The 13,020-nt window shown below is 37.7% G+C and overlaps 1 protein-coding gene across 1 annotated transcript; it reads left to right on the top strand.

Moving 5' to 3' along the window:
- Positions 1 to 6,740: 6,740 nt before the first annotated feature.
- Positions 6,741 to 10,537, top strand: LOC106093043 (uncharacterized). Its single transcript, XM_013260016.2, has 3 exons — positions 6,741 to 6,918; positions 6,979 to 7,470; positions 10,124 to 10,537. Exons 1-3 carry the CDS (start codon positions 6,859 to 6,861, stop codon positions 10,457 to 10,459), a joined length of 888 nt encoding a protein of 295 aa, XP_013115470.1. The 5' UTR covers positions 6,741 to 6,858; the 3' UTR covers positions 10,460 to 10,537.
- The last annotated feature ends 2,483 nt before the right edge of the window (positions 10,538 to 13,020 follow it).

Raw genomic sequence — 13,020 nt, forward strand, 5'->3', positions numbered from 1 at the left:
ACATCGATCTCTCGATTTAAGGGTTTGGGCCCATAAAAGGCGCATTTATTGTCCGATGTCGTCGAAATTTGGGACAATGAGTTAAGTTAAGCCCCTCGACATACTTCTGCAATGTGGCACAGATCGGTCAAGATTTGGATATAGCTGCTATATAGACCTATCTCTCGGTTTAAGGATTTGGGCCCATGAAAGGCGCATTTATTGTCCGATGTCGTCGAAATTTGGGACAATGAGTTAAGTTAAGCCCCTCGACAAACTTCCGCAATATGGCGCAGATCGGTCAAGATTTGGATATAGCTGCCATATAGACCGATCTATGGATTTAAGGTCTTGCGCCCATAAAATGCGCATTTATTGTCCGATGTCGTCGAAATTTGGAACAATGAGTTAAGTTAAGCCCCTCGACATCCTTCTGCAATATGGCACAGATCGGTCCAGATTTGGATATAGCTGCCATATAGACCGATCTCTCGATTTAAGGTCTTGCGCCCATAAAAGCGCATTTATTGTCCGAATTGGCCAAAATTTGGGACAGTGAGTTGTGTTAAGCCCCACGAAATACTTCTGCAATATGGCCCAGATCGGTCCAGATTTGGATATAGCTGCCATATAGACCGATATCTCGATTTAAGGGCTTGCGACCATAAAAGCGCATTTATTGTCCGATTTCGCCGAAATTTGGGGCAGTGAGTTGTGTTAGGCTCTTCGACATTTTTATGTTACTTGAGTCAAATCGGTCCAGATTTGGATATAGCTGCCACATAGACCGATCTCTCAATTTAAGGTTTTGGTCCCATAAAAGTCGCATTTGTTGTCCGATTTCGCTGAAATTTGGGACAGTGAGTTGTGTTTCGGCTTTCGACATCCTTCTTCAATTTGATTGGTTCAGATTTGGATATAGCTGCCATATACACCCATCTCTCAACTTAAAGTCTTGGCCCCATATTAGTCAAATTTAAATTCCTAATTCGCTTAAATTTAAAACAGTTACTTATGTTAGGCTTTTTGACATCAGTGTCATATATGGTTCATATCGGTCTTGGATAGGGCTACCAAAAAGACCAATATTTTGTTTTGCAAAATTGAACAATGACTTGTACTTATTAGACCACTCAATATCCGTGTCGAATTTAGTCCAAATCGGACCATATTTCTATAAAGCTTCTATGGGTGCATAAATTATGCATTTTTCAGCGGATTATGACGAAAGGTGGTTTACATATACACCCGAGGTGGTGGGTATCCAAAGTTCGGTCCGGCCAAACTTAACGCCTCTTTACTTGTTTGGAATCCATTGGAGATTTTGCTTTTAAGACATTATATGGCAAACACAGGTCACACTTACCTATAGTACGGCAACGTTGAAGACGTTAAACAGAACGTGTCTGAGATCCAAAGTCTTGGGCCTCTGTCGAGAGTTAATAATGCATTTACAGAAGTATCATACTTTGACCTTATGCTGGTTGCCGAGGTCCAATGACATTGAGGGAAATGAAAGCGCCGTTGTACTTGCTAAGTCCGGATTAGACCTTCCCCCTTGAGTAGGTTATGGATGTGTATCCTCCCCACTTAAAATTTTTGTATGGTCTCAAATAGTGTTAAAAAGAAGCTTGGCTAAGTCGCTGCAAGCGAAGGCTGTGAGCAAACGACACAGACAATCTAGCACAGAGCCGTGCGATACTGATCAACAAGGCGAAAATCCAATCAGTGCAAAGAAGACAACCAAGGTAACAATTTGACAAATGTAGTTTCCCGGATGATGTCCTTCAATGCAAATTGCAAATGTTTTCCCATACACATTCCCATAGGGAACAGTGGGTAACTTCTCATATATCAATGAGTGTAATCAGATTCAAGTTTAAGCTCAATGTGAGAGGAATGCTTTTAAGAGCCGAGTCCACACGGGCAGCTGCAGTGTGACACCTCTTTGGAGGGAAGTTTTTACATAACATAGTACCTCACAAATGTTTCCAGTATTAAGAGACGAAAACTACCGCTGAAAAATGTTTTTTCTGATGGTCTCGCCAGCATTCGAACCCGTGCGTTAAGCGCCATAGACGGACATGCTAACCTCTGCGGTATGGTGGCTTCCGATGTCCTTCAATGAAAGGACAAAATATTGAATGAAAATATTTTGGAGAAAAAACACAACAAATTTAAGGCCTCGAGCTTGATTTTTAATCAATACAATAAGAGGTACACAAATGTTTACCTCCTGAAACATGAACTTGAGGTGCTATGTTTGGGCAAAGTTACTCGTATAAAAAAACTCTCCCGCCTGGGTTCTCCACTGAGGCTGCAGCGCTTGGCCGATGAAGACCTACATCGGGTTAATCCGGCACGTATTACCGGCTGCCATGGTATTGCTATTTGTCGAAATGTGGGACGTATGTGTCTTTGAAATCTCTTTACCTTTATATTGAAGGGGACAAAATTGCCTTTTATTGAATTTACTTAAGCAACATATTTGAAAATTGTTTGAGATTCGATTAAAAAATGATTGAATGAATCAATTAATTTATTAATTGAAAATGACAAAAATTTCAAACACAATTGTAATTGAAGAAAACTTCATATTCAATTAAAAAAATAATTGAATCAATTAATTTATTAATTAAAAACAATTTTGATATTTCAAGAGCAGCTTTATACAGTTTTAGCTGCTGTTTATTGCAATTGTTATCTGATTTGGCTGAACCAAGAACCGGGGTAAGTATGACCTAAAACTTGACAAAGGTTGCATATAAACCGATCTTCCGATTTTACTCCTTTAGCCTCGCGAAGGTGCAATTGTTATCCGATTTGGTTGTGATTTTATACGTAGTGTTCTGTTATAATTTCCAACAACCGTGGTGAGTATGCTCCAAACCGGCTTATAAGCGGATATAGCTCCCGTATTAGTCTTCTACGGTCCTTAGATGCCTATTTTTTGGCTGAAGTGTTGTGCGGAAAGCACACATATGTTCCCCAGATGCGGACCAGCTGAACTTAATACTATTTTACTTGTTTTATCTCTAAGATCTGAATGATTCATAAACCACCGCAATTGACGTATTTTTTCTTCTCTATATTTCTGGAATAGTATTTACTCACATGCAAACCAGCTTTGAATATCTGTCACAATATTATTACTTGATGCGATTAAAAGTATATAGGAACCATGGTAAATTAGAAAATATAAACAAATATGATGAAACAAATTATTGTTAAATATTTGTCAATTTTCAACTTATTGTTATTAAAATGTGGACTAGTATTAATATTGACGACAAAGTGATCGGTAGTATCGAATATATTAGGAAGGAATTATATTCAATTTTTAGTCATTTTAAAAATAAAAGTGCAATGAGTAAAAATTAATAAAATTAAAAAAAAAAAAAATAAAATAGTCCGACGAATGTAATTGTCAAATTACACTTCTCTAGTTTAATTTGTTCCGAAATAAAAGACGAGTTTTCTAATTTGGATGCTACTCACCTTTAAAGAATACGTATCAAGGTATCAATGTACTATATACCGATATTCAAACAAATTCATGTAAAAAAAACAAGTAAAAAGGCATTAAGTTCGGCTGAGCCGAACTTTGGATTATATACTTGCACCTTTTTGGCAAAATATAGCGAAAAATAGGTCAATTTTGTTCCGAAAGCAGCAAAACGTTACCACTCGAAGGCGAAAGATTTTCGTCTTATTAGTCTGTCATCCTTTATGCTGATGACTCTTGAGAGGTTGATAGAAACATATCTTAGGGGAAAGATCCCTGGAGATCGCCCGTCGCGGCAGCAGTATGCATATAGTAAAGCCAATTCCTCTGAAACAGCCCTTTATGTTCTAGTCGGTCTTGAAATTGAAGGTGCTTTCAATAATGTAAAACCGACATCAATCATGAAGGAGTTGAAGTTTCTAGGCATCAACTCTACCGTAAGAAAGTTTATTAATAAGTTGCTTTCTAAAAGATGCATTACGGCAGGCTTGGGATCTGTGAATCTCAAAAGATGGGTCAGCAGAGGAAGACCTCAAGGTAATAATAATATATTGTGTAAAAGTGGAAAAAGTTTCCCAGCACTCTAAGAGATATACTTCAGGAAGCTCTACGTGCAACAGCGAAGTGGGCTACCGAAAGTGATCTAGGTGCAAATCCATGCAAGGCAGAAGTAGTTATTTTCAGCAGGAGATACAAGTTACATCCAGTGGCACCTGTCTTCTTGGTAGGAGAGAATGTTCCATTTACGCAAAGCGCAAAATACCTGGGTGTTTTGCTGGACAGGAATTGAACTTTGGGTATATACTGCAGTTGTCGGACCTATAACGCTATATGGTGTTGTGGTCTGGTGGACGGCGCTTCATAAGTCCATCTACTGCTCAATACTTAACCGATCCAAAGGATGGCTTGTTTGTGCATCACAGCCACACCGACGACGACACCATTTGATACACTGAATTTAATGCTACATCTAATGCCCCTGGACATTGTGGCAAGACAAATTGCTACGACCACTGCCGTGGGGCTAAGGAAGCTTCCTCTGTGGACATGTGACGGCTACGGACACTGTGTTATCCTTGATACAATGTCCGATGTTGCAGGCATTGTTGATTACACACTGCCTGAGCCGTTTTTTGGTATAAAGTACTGTACCACTATACCTGATAGAACCGATTGGAACTACCCCGTTAACAGAAGTTACATAGACTTCTACACGGATGGTTCCAAACTAGACAACCAGATGGGCTTGGGGGTGTACTCTAAAGATCTAGAACAGACCATATTGAAAAGGTTACCCGACCACTGTAGTGCGTATCAAGCGGAGATCATTGCTATTAGGGAAGTGATGGAATGAATGGCTATGATATAATGTCACAATTGTGCAAAATTTCAAGCGTCTAGCTTTACTCCTTCGAAAATTAGCGTGCATTCGACAGAGAGACGGACGGGCGGACGGACGGACAGACGAACGGCCATAGCTAGATCGACCTAAAATGTCATGACGATCAATAATATGTATTCATGGGGTTTTAGACGAATATTTCGAGGAGTTACAAACAGAATGACGAAATTAATATACCCCATGTGTAACGAAGCGCACCGGGCCAGCTAGTACGTCTATATACCTGATGTCGAAGATCATCTCTAGCGTTATATTCAGCATGGTATTCATACCATGCTACCGATGTGTTTGCGGTCTGATTCAGTCCAGGTTATAGCTCCTCTGCATAGTGACCAACATCAATAAGACTTTTCCTCCCTTCGCTCCTGAATATGATACTTCCAGTTCAGTTTCAGTGTATGCAGAAAGAATGATCTCTGCCGTTGACATATTTTCGTCGTCATAGTTAACATGCCTAATTGTTCTCACATGTTACTTTTCTTTAATTGGCTATGACAGAACATTTGTTCCACTAGCCGAACGTAGAATAGCGTCCCAAGCGCCTCGATCTTCGGTGCTCTTTTTAAAATCTCTGATAGCAAGTTTCGAGGTGCCTCCCACCAAGTGATCTTTCCATCGGCCTTTTGGTCTTCCCGGTTTGCGTGTACCACGGTGTTTGCCTTATATAGACTTCCTTGCTGGAGCATCTTCATCCATTCTGACAACATGAACTAGCCAACACAGTCGTTGTATTTTGATGCGTGTAACTATGCTATCGTCGTCATACAGCTCATACAGCTCGTGGTTCATGCGTCGCCTATATTCTCCATTAACGCAAACTGCTCAATATATTTTACGAAGAATCTTTCTCTCAAACACTCCAAGCACTGCCTCATCTGCTTTCACAAGAACCCATGCCATGTTCTCACATGTATGATTGAGATAATATGGTCGAGCTCAGTAAAATGCTAATTCCAAGAAGGTCTTGAATTCCCTACAAAGAACATTTCGATTTCTTTCCCTTAGAAGATGATATAGTCTGCATAGCTGATCGGTGGAAATCTTTTATAAGCGAAAGTCTTTAGCAGACCATATATAGTAGCTGACCTCAGAAGTGGTTCGAAAAATTCATTGCGGTAAGCGCTGCCATATCCTGATTCTCATCTCTACAGCAAGAGATCCACTTCATATCCAAGCATTGCGATTGTAAATGCTTTAAATCGGTCCATATTAGGAGCTTCGGATTTGACATTCTGGGCCCACACAGAGCCCAATTATTATCAAATTTGTCAGAAATTTCGCTCACTATGCTATCTTCTACAACAATCTGATAAAGCTGTAATAGAAACCAATCTTTCCTCCCGATTTGACTTCTTAAGTTTTCTTTTGGCCCAAGTGTCCGTCTTGCGCTTTTCTTCTTGTTTTTCACTAAATGTGATTGAACCTTCTTTGAAGGGACGTTTCTTAATAATTTCTTTGACTCACATGTTCTGAACAAAATTAGTTTGACGTTGATAGGTTTTGTAAAAGAAATCCCCTTTCTACGATATTAAGTCTGCAAAAGAAATTTATTTCCTCCAAAGGGATAGTGTGTAGGCAATGGGGATCCCCTTGATGAACGTCAAGTTTCGTTGGTCAGTGAGTTTGTGGTGAAATGTGATATGGCAGCGAATCGACATAAAACGATAAACGATATGAAAAGTGTGTTCACTTGGCGACTTGGCGAACAAAATATTTGAAAATACAATGATAAGCTTGTTGAAAGTATTTACCGAAACTTTAGTTTTAAGCCACAAAGTTTTATTGTATGTTGTATATAAAACTGTATCAAATATTTATTTGCAGATCAGCCTTTGCAGGGTATTTAAAGGTCGCCTTGCTGCAACAGTTGCTAATATTCTGATAAAAGGCATATAAAACACAAGCCTTTCTTAAAAACATTTTAGTTATACTTGAACTTTTGGAGCGTAAAGAGATTAAAGATAAAACAAATATGGAATTTAAAACCTTTGCCATATTTCTTCTCACAATAATTGGGGCAACTCAAGCTGTGGTATATCAAATATAAAATAATTTTAAAGAAGCGATATACTCAACACACAATCTATTTCAGAACAATTCCACAACAACATTTATGCGCAATTATCAAAATTACAATAATTCGCTTTTGAGAACGGATAACTATCTAGATTTGAATAGAAGACAATATGCCGATTATATACAGCAATGTGATAAGGAAATTGAGGACTTCAAAAAGAATTACATAGAGCGCTTGAGTGTTGTCACCATTCTATCGGAGATGATGACCACAGATATTGTAAAAATCCATGAACACTTGAATCCTTTGGAAGTTTTAAGTGATATTGGCAATGATTGTGTGGCCAAATATCGTTCGAAGATTCCTACGGTGGCAGTTACTAAGACAGCTTTTCTAGCTTGCTATAATGCGGCCTATAATCAAATAAATAATTTGGTCAATCCGGCAACTGGAACTAAGAACAATTTGAACAGCTATTATGTGACAAATATCGAAAGAGATTTTAAGAGTTGTACTACACGTTTTCCCGCCTTGGATATCAACTATACGGAGTGTTTGGCTAAAGTGGTGAGTACGAGTATGATAAAATAAAACAAGTAAAAAGGCGATAAGTTTGGCCGGGACAAACTTTGGATAGCCACCACCTCGGGTATATATATAAACACCAGTTCGTCACAATCCGGTGAATATTGGATAACTTATGCAAGCAAAGGCGTCACGGATATTGAGTGGGCTAATAAATATAAGTCACTAATAATAAATGTAAGTCACAAAATCGGGTAATAAATTAAGCTTTTATGAGCTTCAGACTCTTAACCGGCACGTCGGTCTATATGACAGCTATATCTAAATACAATTCGATGTTTACCATATTTGGTTCGGATGGCGGCGGGTGGCCCAAAACTACTCACTGTTTAAAATTTCAGCGAAATTGGTTACAAAATAAAGCTTTTATGGGATTTCGACCCTTTATGGGAAGATCGGTCTGTATGGCAGCTATATCTAAACATAGTCAGATCCGAACCATATTTGGGACGGATATCGGGAGACCTAAAACTACCCATTATTTAAAATTTCAGCGAAATCGGGAAATAAATAGGGATTTTATGGGCTTCAGACCCATTATCGGCAGATCGGTCTATATGGCAGTTATATCTTAATATAGTCCGATTTGAATTATATTTGGGACCTATTTTGGGAGGCGTAAAAATCCCCCTGGTTTCAAATTTCAGCGAAATCGGGTAATAAATAAAGCTTTTATGGGCTTCAGACCCTTTATCGGCAGATCGGTCTATATGACAGCTATATCTAAATATAGTCCGATCTAAACCATATTTGAGTCCTATATTGGGAGGCGTAAAACTTTTCACTGCTTCAAATATCAGCGAAATCGGTTAAAAAATAAAGCTTTTATGGTTAAGCGAGGATGTTGAGGGGCCTAATATAACTTAGTGGGTCTAGCTATATCCAAACTTGAACCGATCTGGGTAAAATTAACCAAGAATGTTAAAGGGCTTAACATTATTTAGTGTCGTGTCTCAAATTTTAGTGAAATCGAACAATCATTATGCCTTTTATGGTCCAAAACCTTAAATCGAGAGATCGGTGTATATGGAAGCTTTATCCAAATCTCGACAGATCTGGACCGTATTGAACAAGAATATTGAAAGGCCTAACACAACTCGCCATCGCAGAGGTTAGCATGTCCGCCTATGATGCTGAACGCCTGGGTTCGAAACCTGACGAGGCCATCAGAAAAAAATTTCAGCGATGGTTTTCCCCTCCTAATTCTGGCAATATTTGTGAGGTATTATGCCATGTAAAACTTCTCTCCAAAGAGGTGTCGCATTGCGACACGCTGTTCGGACTCGGCAATAAACAGGAGGCCCCTTATCATTGAGCTTAAATTTGAATCGTACTGCACTCATTGATATGTGAGAAGTTAGCCCCTGTTCCTTAGTGTAATGTTCATGGTCAAATTTCCATAAACCGATCTAGGATCTTGACTTCTAGAGCCTCTAGAGGGCGCAATTCTTATCCGATTTGGCAAATAATTTTGTACAACGGCTTCTCCCATGACCTTCAACATACGTGTTCAATATTGTCTGAGTCGATTTATAGCTTGATATAGCTGCTATATAAACCGTTCTCCCGATTTTACTTCTTGAGCCCCTATATGGCGCAATTCTTATCCGAATGAACTGAAATATTACACAGTGACTTCAACAATTTTCAGCATTCAATTGATTTAAGGTGCGAATCGGATTTTAACTTGATATAGCTCCATTAGCATAACAGTGTTTGTTCATTATTCTTTGTTTGCCTAAAAAGAGATACCGCGAAAAGAACTCGACAATTTAGGCCGTTATCTAACGAACAAATGCTTCAATGTTGTCTTCCAATGCGTCAATTGAAGCGGGCTTGTCTGTATAGACATGAGCTTTAACATAGCCCACAAAAAATAGTCTAAAGGAGTTAAATCGCACGATCTACTCGGCCGGTTGACCGGTCACGAACGTGAAATAAAATTTTCACCGAACTCGCCTCTCAATAAGGCCATTGTTACGCGTGCTGTGTGGCATGTGGCACCGTTCGGTTGAAACCAGATGTCATGCACGTCAAGATCTTGCATTTTGGGCAAAAAAAAGTTGGATATCATCTCATGTTAACGCTCACCATTTGCAGATACGTTACCATTCGCATCATCTTTAAAGAAGTACGGTCCAATGATTACACTAGCCCAGAATCCGCACCAAACTGTGACTTTTTCTGGATGCTTTAGTAGCTCTTGCAATGCTTCTTGCTGATCTTCACTCCAAAATCGACAATTCTGCTTATTTACGTACCCATTGAGCCAAAAGTGAGCTATGTCATAAAATGGAAGCGCGCGATGATCTTTCTTAACAAAGCACGCATTTTGATAATAAAATTCAATAATTTGCAAGCGTTATTCGTTTGTAAGACGAGTCATGGTTAAATTATAGACCAAACTGAAGATGTTTAACGTTGAAACAAAACGCGAAAGTTTGTGAGCTGTTTATTGTTGCTATGTATACTTTATAGAGTCGGAAATAGATATTTCGATGTGTTGCAAACGGAATGATAAAATGAATATACTTCCATCCTTCGGTGGCGGGTAAAAATAAATAAAATAAATTAAAATCTCAGTTTACCAATGAGTATAATCTTAATAATAATTGCAACAATTTCTCTTTTTCAGATAAGCGCTGCAACCACCCACACTACAAATACCATGAAAACGTTTCGTGCCCAAATCGAATCAGCCCTTTGCTCATCGAGAGCTTATGTAAAAACTGCTCTAGATTGTACATTTATTGCTCAGAATCGTACGATTACCTTGAATGCTGAGGCAAATTTAATGATCGATAGATGTATTCATGGTCTGGATGATTGTGAACGTTGTGGTGAGGGTCGTTTTTGTGAGCAGGTCTATTATATGCCACAATACCAGATTGAACATGACAATGCAACCATGCCGAATCCGTTCTATGGTAGAAATTCGTCTACGAATTGCTTGATGATAGAAGTTTACTAGGAAATAACACAGTAATTGATAGAATAAGTATTAGATTTGATGACTTAATTTAAGAATAAAGAGGAAGACTAGCAGAAACGATTTGTTGAACTTTTGTTAAGAGTTAGGGCTTACACCTATGGTAAAATGGAGCAGTGAAATTGGAAATGATAAAGTACACTCAGAAAAATGATGCGCAAAAAATAAAATAAAACACTTATTCCAAATAAGTTAGTAAATTTTAATTTAATTTGGTTAAGTTTTGATTAAAACAAGGAAAAAATGCTAATTTGAAGTAAGTTTTACTTATTTGTAATTAGTGACAAATAGTTCACTAATTTGGAAAGTCATTTTGCTTAACCAATTTCTTCTCAACAAGTTAAATAATTCTAAAGCAAACAACGTTTTTATTTACCCAATATAAACGAGTTATTATGTTGAGTTCAAAGCTTCCTATAAGTCTATATTCTTCAATTTGAATAAATATTCGTTCAAAATAGTTTACGAATTTCTCAAATTTGAGTATAATTGAATAAATTTAATTCAATTACAAGTTTTAACTTAAAATTTTATTTAAAATAAACTTAGGTTGAGAGATTTTGTAACAGAGATTATTAAATCCATTCTTCTCAGTAATACCAAACATAGCTTTAATCCAATTATAAAGGAGCCTTTTAAACACGTTATTTGTCAGTCATACAATTATCACATGATTAAAAACTTGGGATATCATAATATAAGAACTTTTAATTTGTGACTTCACTTTGTATAGCATAAATAGATCCATGTTAGAAACTCGAAATAAAATGCCCTTAGAAACCTATAAAGATTTATTATTGACACTAATTCTTATTTAAAAAGGCAAATCGGCCTTTTACATTTTTCTCTATTTACCTGGGCTGTGTGGTTAAGCATCATGCGCATGTGCCGCCGGCAAAAAGGCGTCAGCGACACACACACACAGATAATAGCTGAAAATCATACAAGCTATTCCAGCGACGCGCATGGGCGCACCGACAAAAAGGCGTTAACGGCACACACACCAGGTTATTTGCTCAAAACCATGCAAACCATTCCCGTGATGCACAAACGCTCAGTCTGATGTACACATTTTCCAAGAAAGGTCGTGGACAGGAGCAAGAAAAATGCAAAAATATTTTGGGAAGATAGGTCAATAAATGCGCATGCAGTGGGTGTAGGAGTGAAAATAGGGCGATATATATATATCAGAGCTATAGCTAAATCTGAACCGATCATATATATGGGAGCTATATCCAAATCAGAACCGATTTCTATGATATTCACCATTAATATCGAGAGTCATAAAAAAATACTTACTGTCAAATTGCGAGAGAATGGGTTAACAAATGACCATTTTATTGATGTATTATTGCAAATCGGACGAACATATATATGAGAGCTGTATCGAAATCTGAACCGATTTCTATGAAATTTACGAGAAATTTCGAAAGAATCGGTTAACAAATCACCATTTTATTGCATTATTACTGCAAATCGGACAAACATATATATGGAAGCTATATCCAAATCTGAACCGATTTTTTTCAATAGGCTTCGTCTCTAAGCCGAAAAACATGCCCATACCAAATTTGAAGACGATCGGATGAAAATTGCGACCTGTAGTTTGTACATGAATTAATATAGACAGACGGACAGACAGACGGACGGACAGAAAGGCAGACAGACGGACATAGCTAAATCGAATCAGAAAGTAATTCTGAGTCGATCCGTATACCTATCAATGGATCTATTTCGCCTCCTTTTGGGTGTTACAAACAAATGCACTATGTTATAATACCCTGTACCATTTATTTATACCCCTGTATGGTAAAAATATGAAATACAATTATCAAGGTAAGTTTGGTGGGTCACGATATCCATCTCTTCTTTCTCTTCAAATTATGATTTCCATTCTTGCCTCAGAATATTCTTACAGGAGGAAATTTAATATGCTGCAGTGGTATAGCAGAAATTAGTTCTAATCGCTTCCGATTCGAATAGACCAAACATACAGCATGAAACGTCCTGAAATTTGAGTAAGCATTACCAATCAAAAATCAAAAATGTTTCTGTTATTTATCTGATATTTATTTTTACTTTGTTTGTAAGAACTTTTAAAATTGAAATGCGATCTACAATTTATGCAGTGATGGTCTATCAAAACCCATTGTTTCAAAATTTATCAAAATCGGATGAAAAATTTTCGTTTTATGGGCTCAATACTCTATATCGGGTGATCAGTTTATATGTCAGCTATATCCAAATATGGTCCGATCTGGACCACATTTGACAGCAATGGGTAGGGGTCTACCAGAACCCACTGTGGCAAATTTAATAGAATACGGGTAATAAATAGAACTTTTACGGACTCAATACACTATTTCGGGAGATCGGGCGGTCGGTCTATAGGGAAAATATAATCCCATCTCTACCACACTTCAAGAAATGGGTAGGGTCAACCAGAACTCACTGTGCCAAATTTCATCGAAATCGGATGAAAAATGACCAATTTATTGGCTCAATCTGTCCACTTTTGATTTTGGGTTGTGTTTTTGGTATAA

The sequence above is a fragment of the Stomoxys calcitrans genome, chromosome 2, assembly GCF_963082655.1.
Source record: "Stomoxys calcitrans chromosome 2, idStoCalc2.1, whole genome shotgun sequence".
Taxonomy (NCBI): domain Eukaryota; kingdom Metazoa; phylum Arthropoda; class Insecta; order Diptera; family Muscidae; genus Stomoxys; species Stomoxys calcitrans.

What these genes read in the sequence shown, in the direction of transcription:
- LOC106093043 (XM_013260016.2), top strand. Translation starts at nt 6,859, where the DNA reads ATGGAATTTAAAACCTTTGCCATATTTCTTCTCACAATAATTGGGGCA. An exon ending in TTGGGGCAACTCAAGCTGTG is followed by an intron (nt 6,919 to 6,978) that starts GTATATCAAATA and finishes AATCTATTTCAG; the next exon opens with AACAATTCCACAACAACATT. An exon ending in CGGAGTGTTTGGCTAAAGTG is followed by an intron (nt 7,471 to 10,123) that starts GTGAGTACGAGT and finishes TCTCTTTTTCAG; the next exon opens with ATAAGCGCTGCAACCACCCA.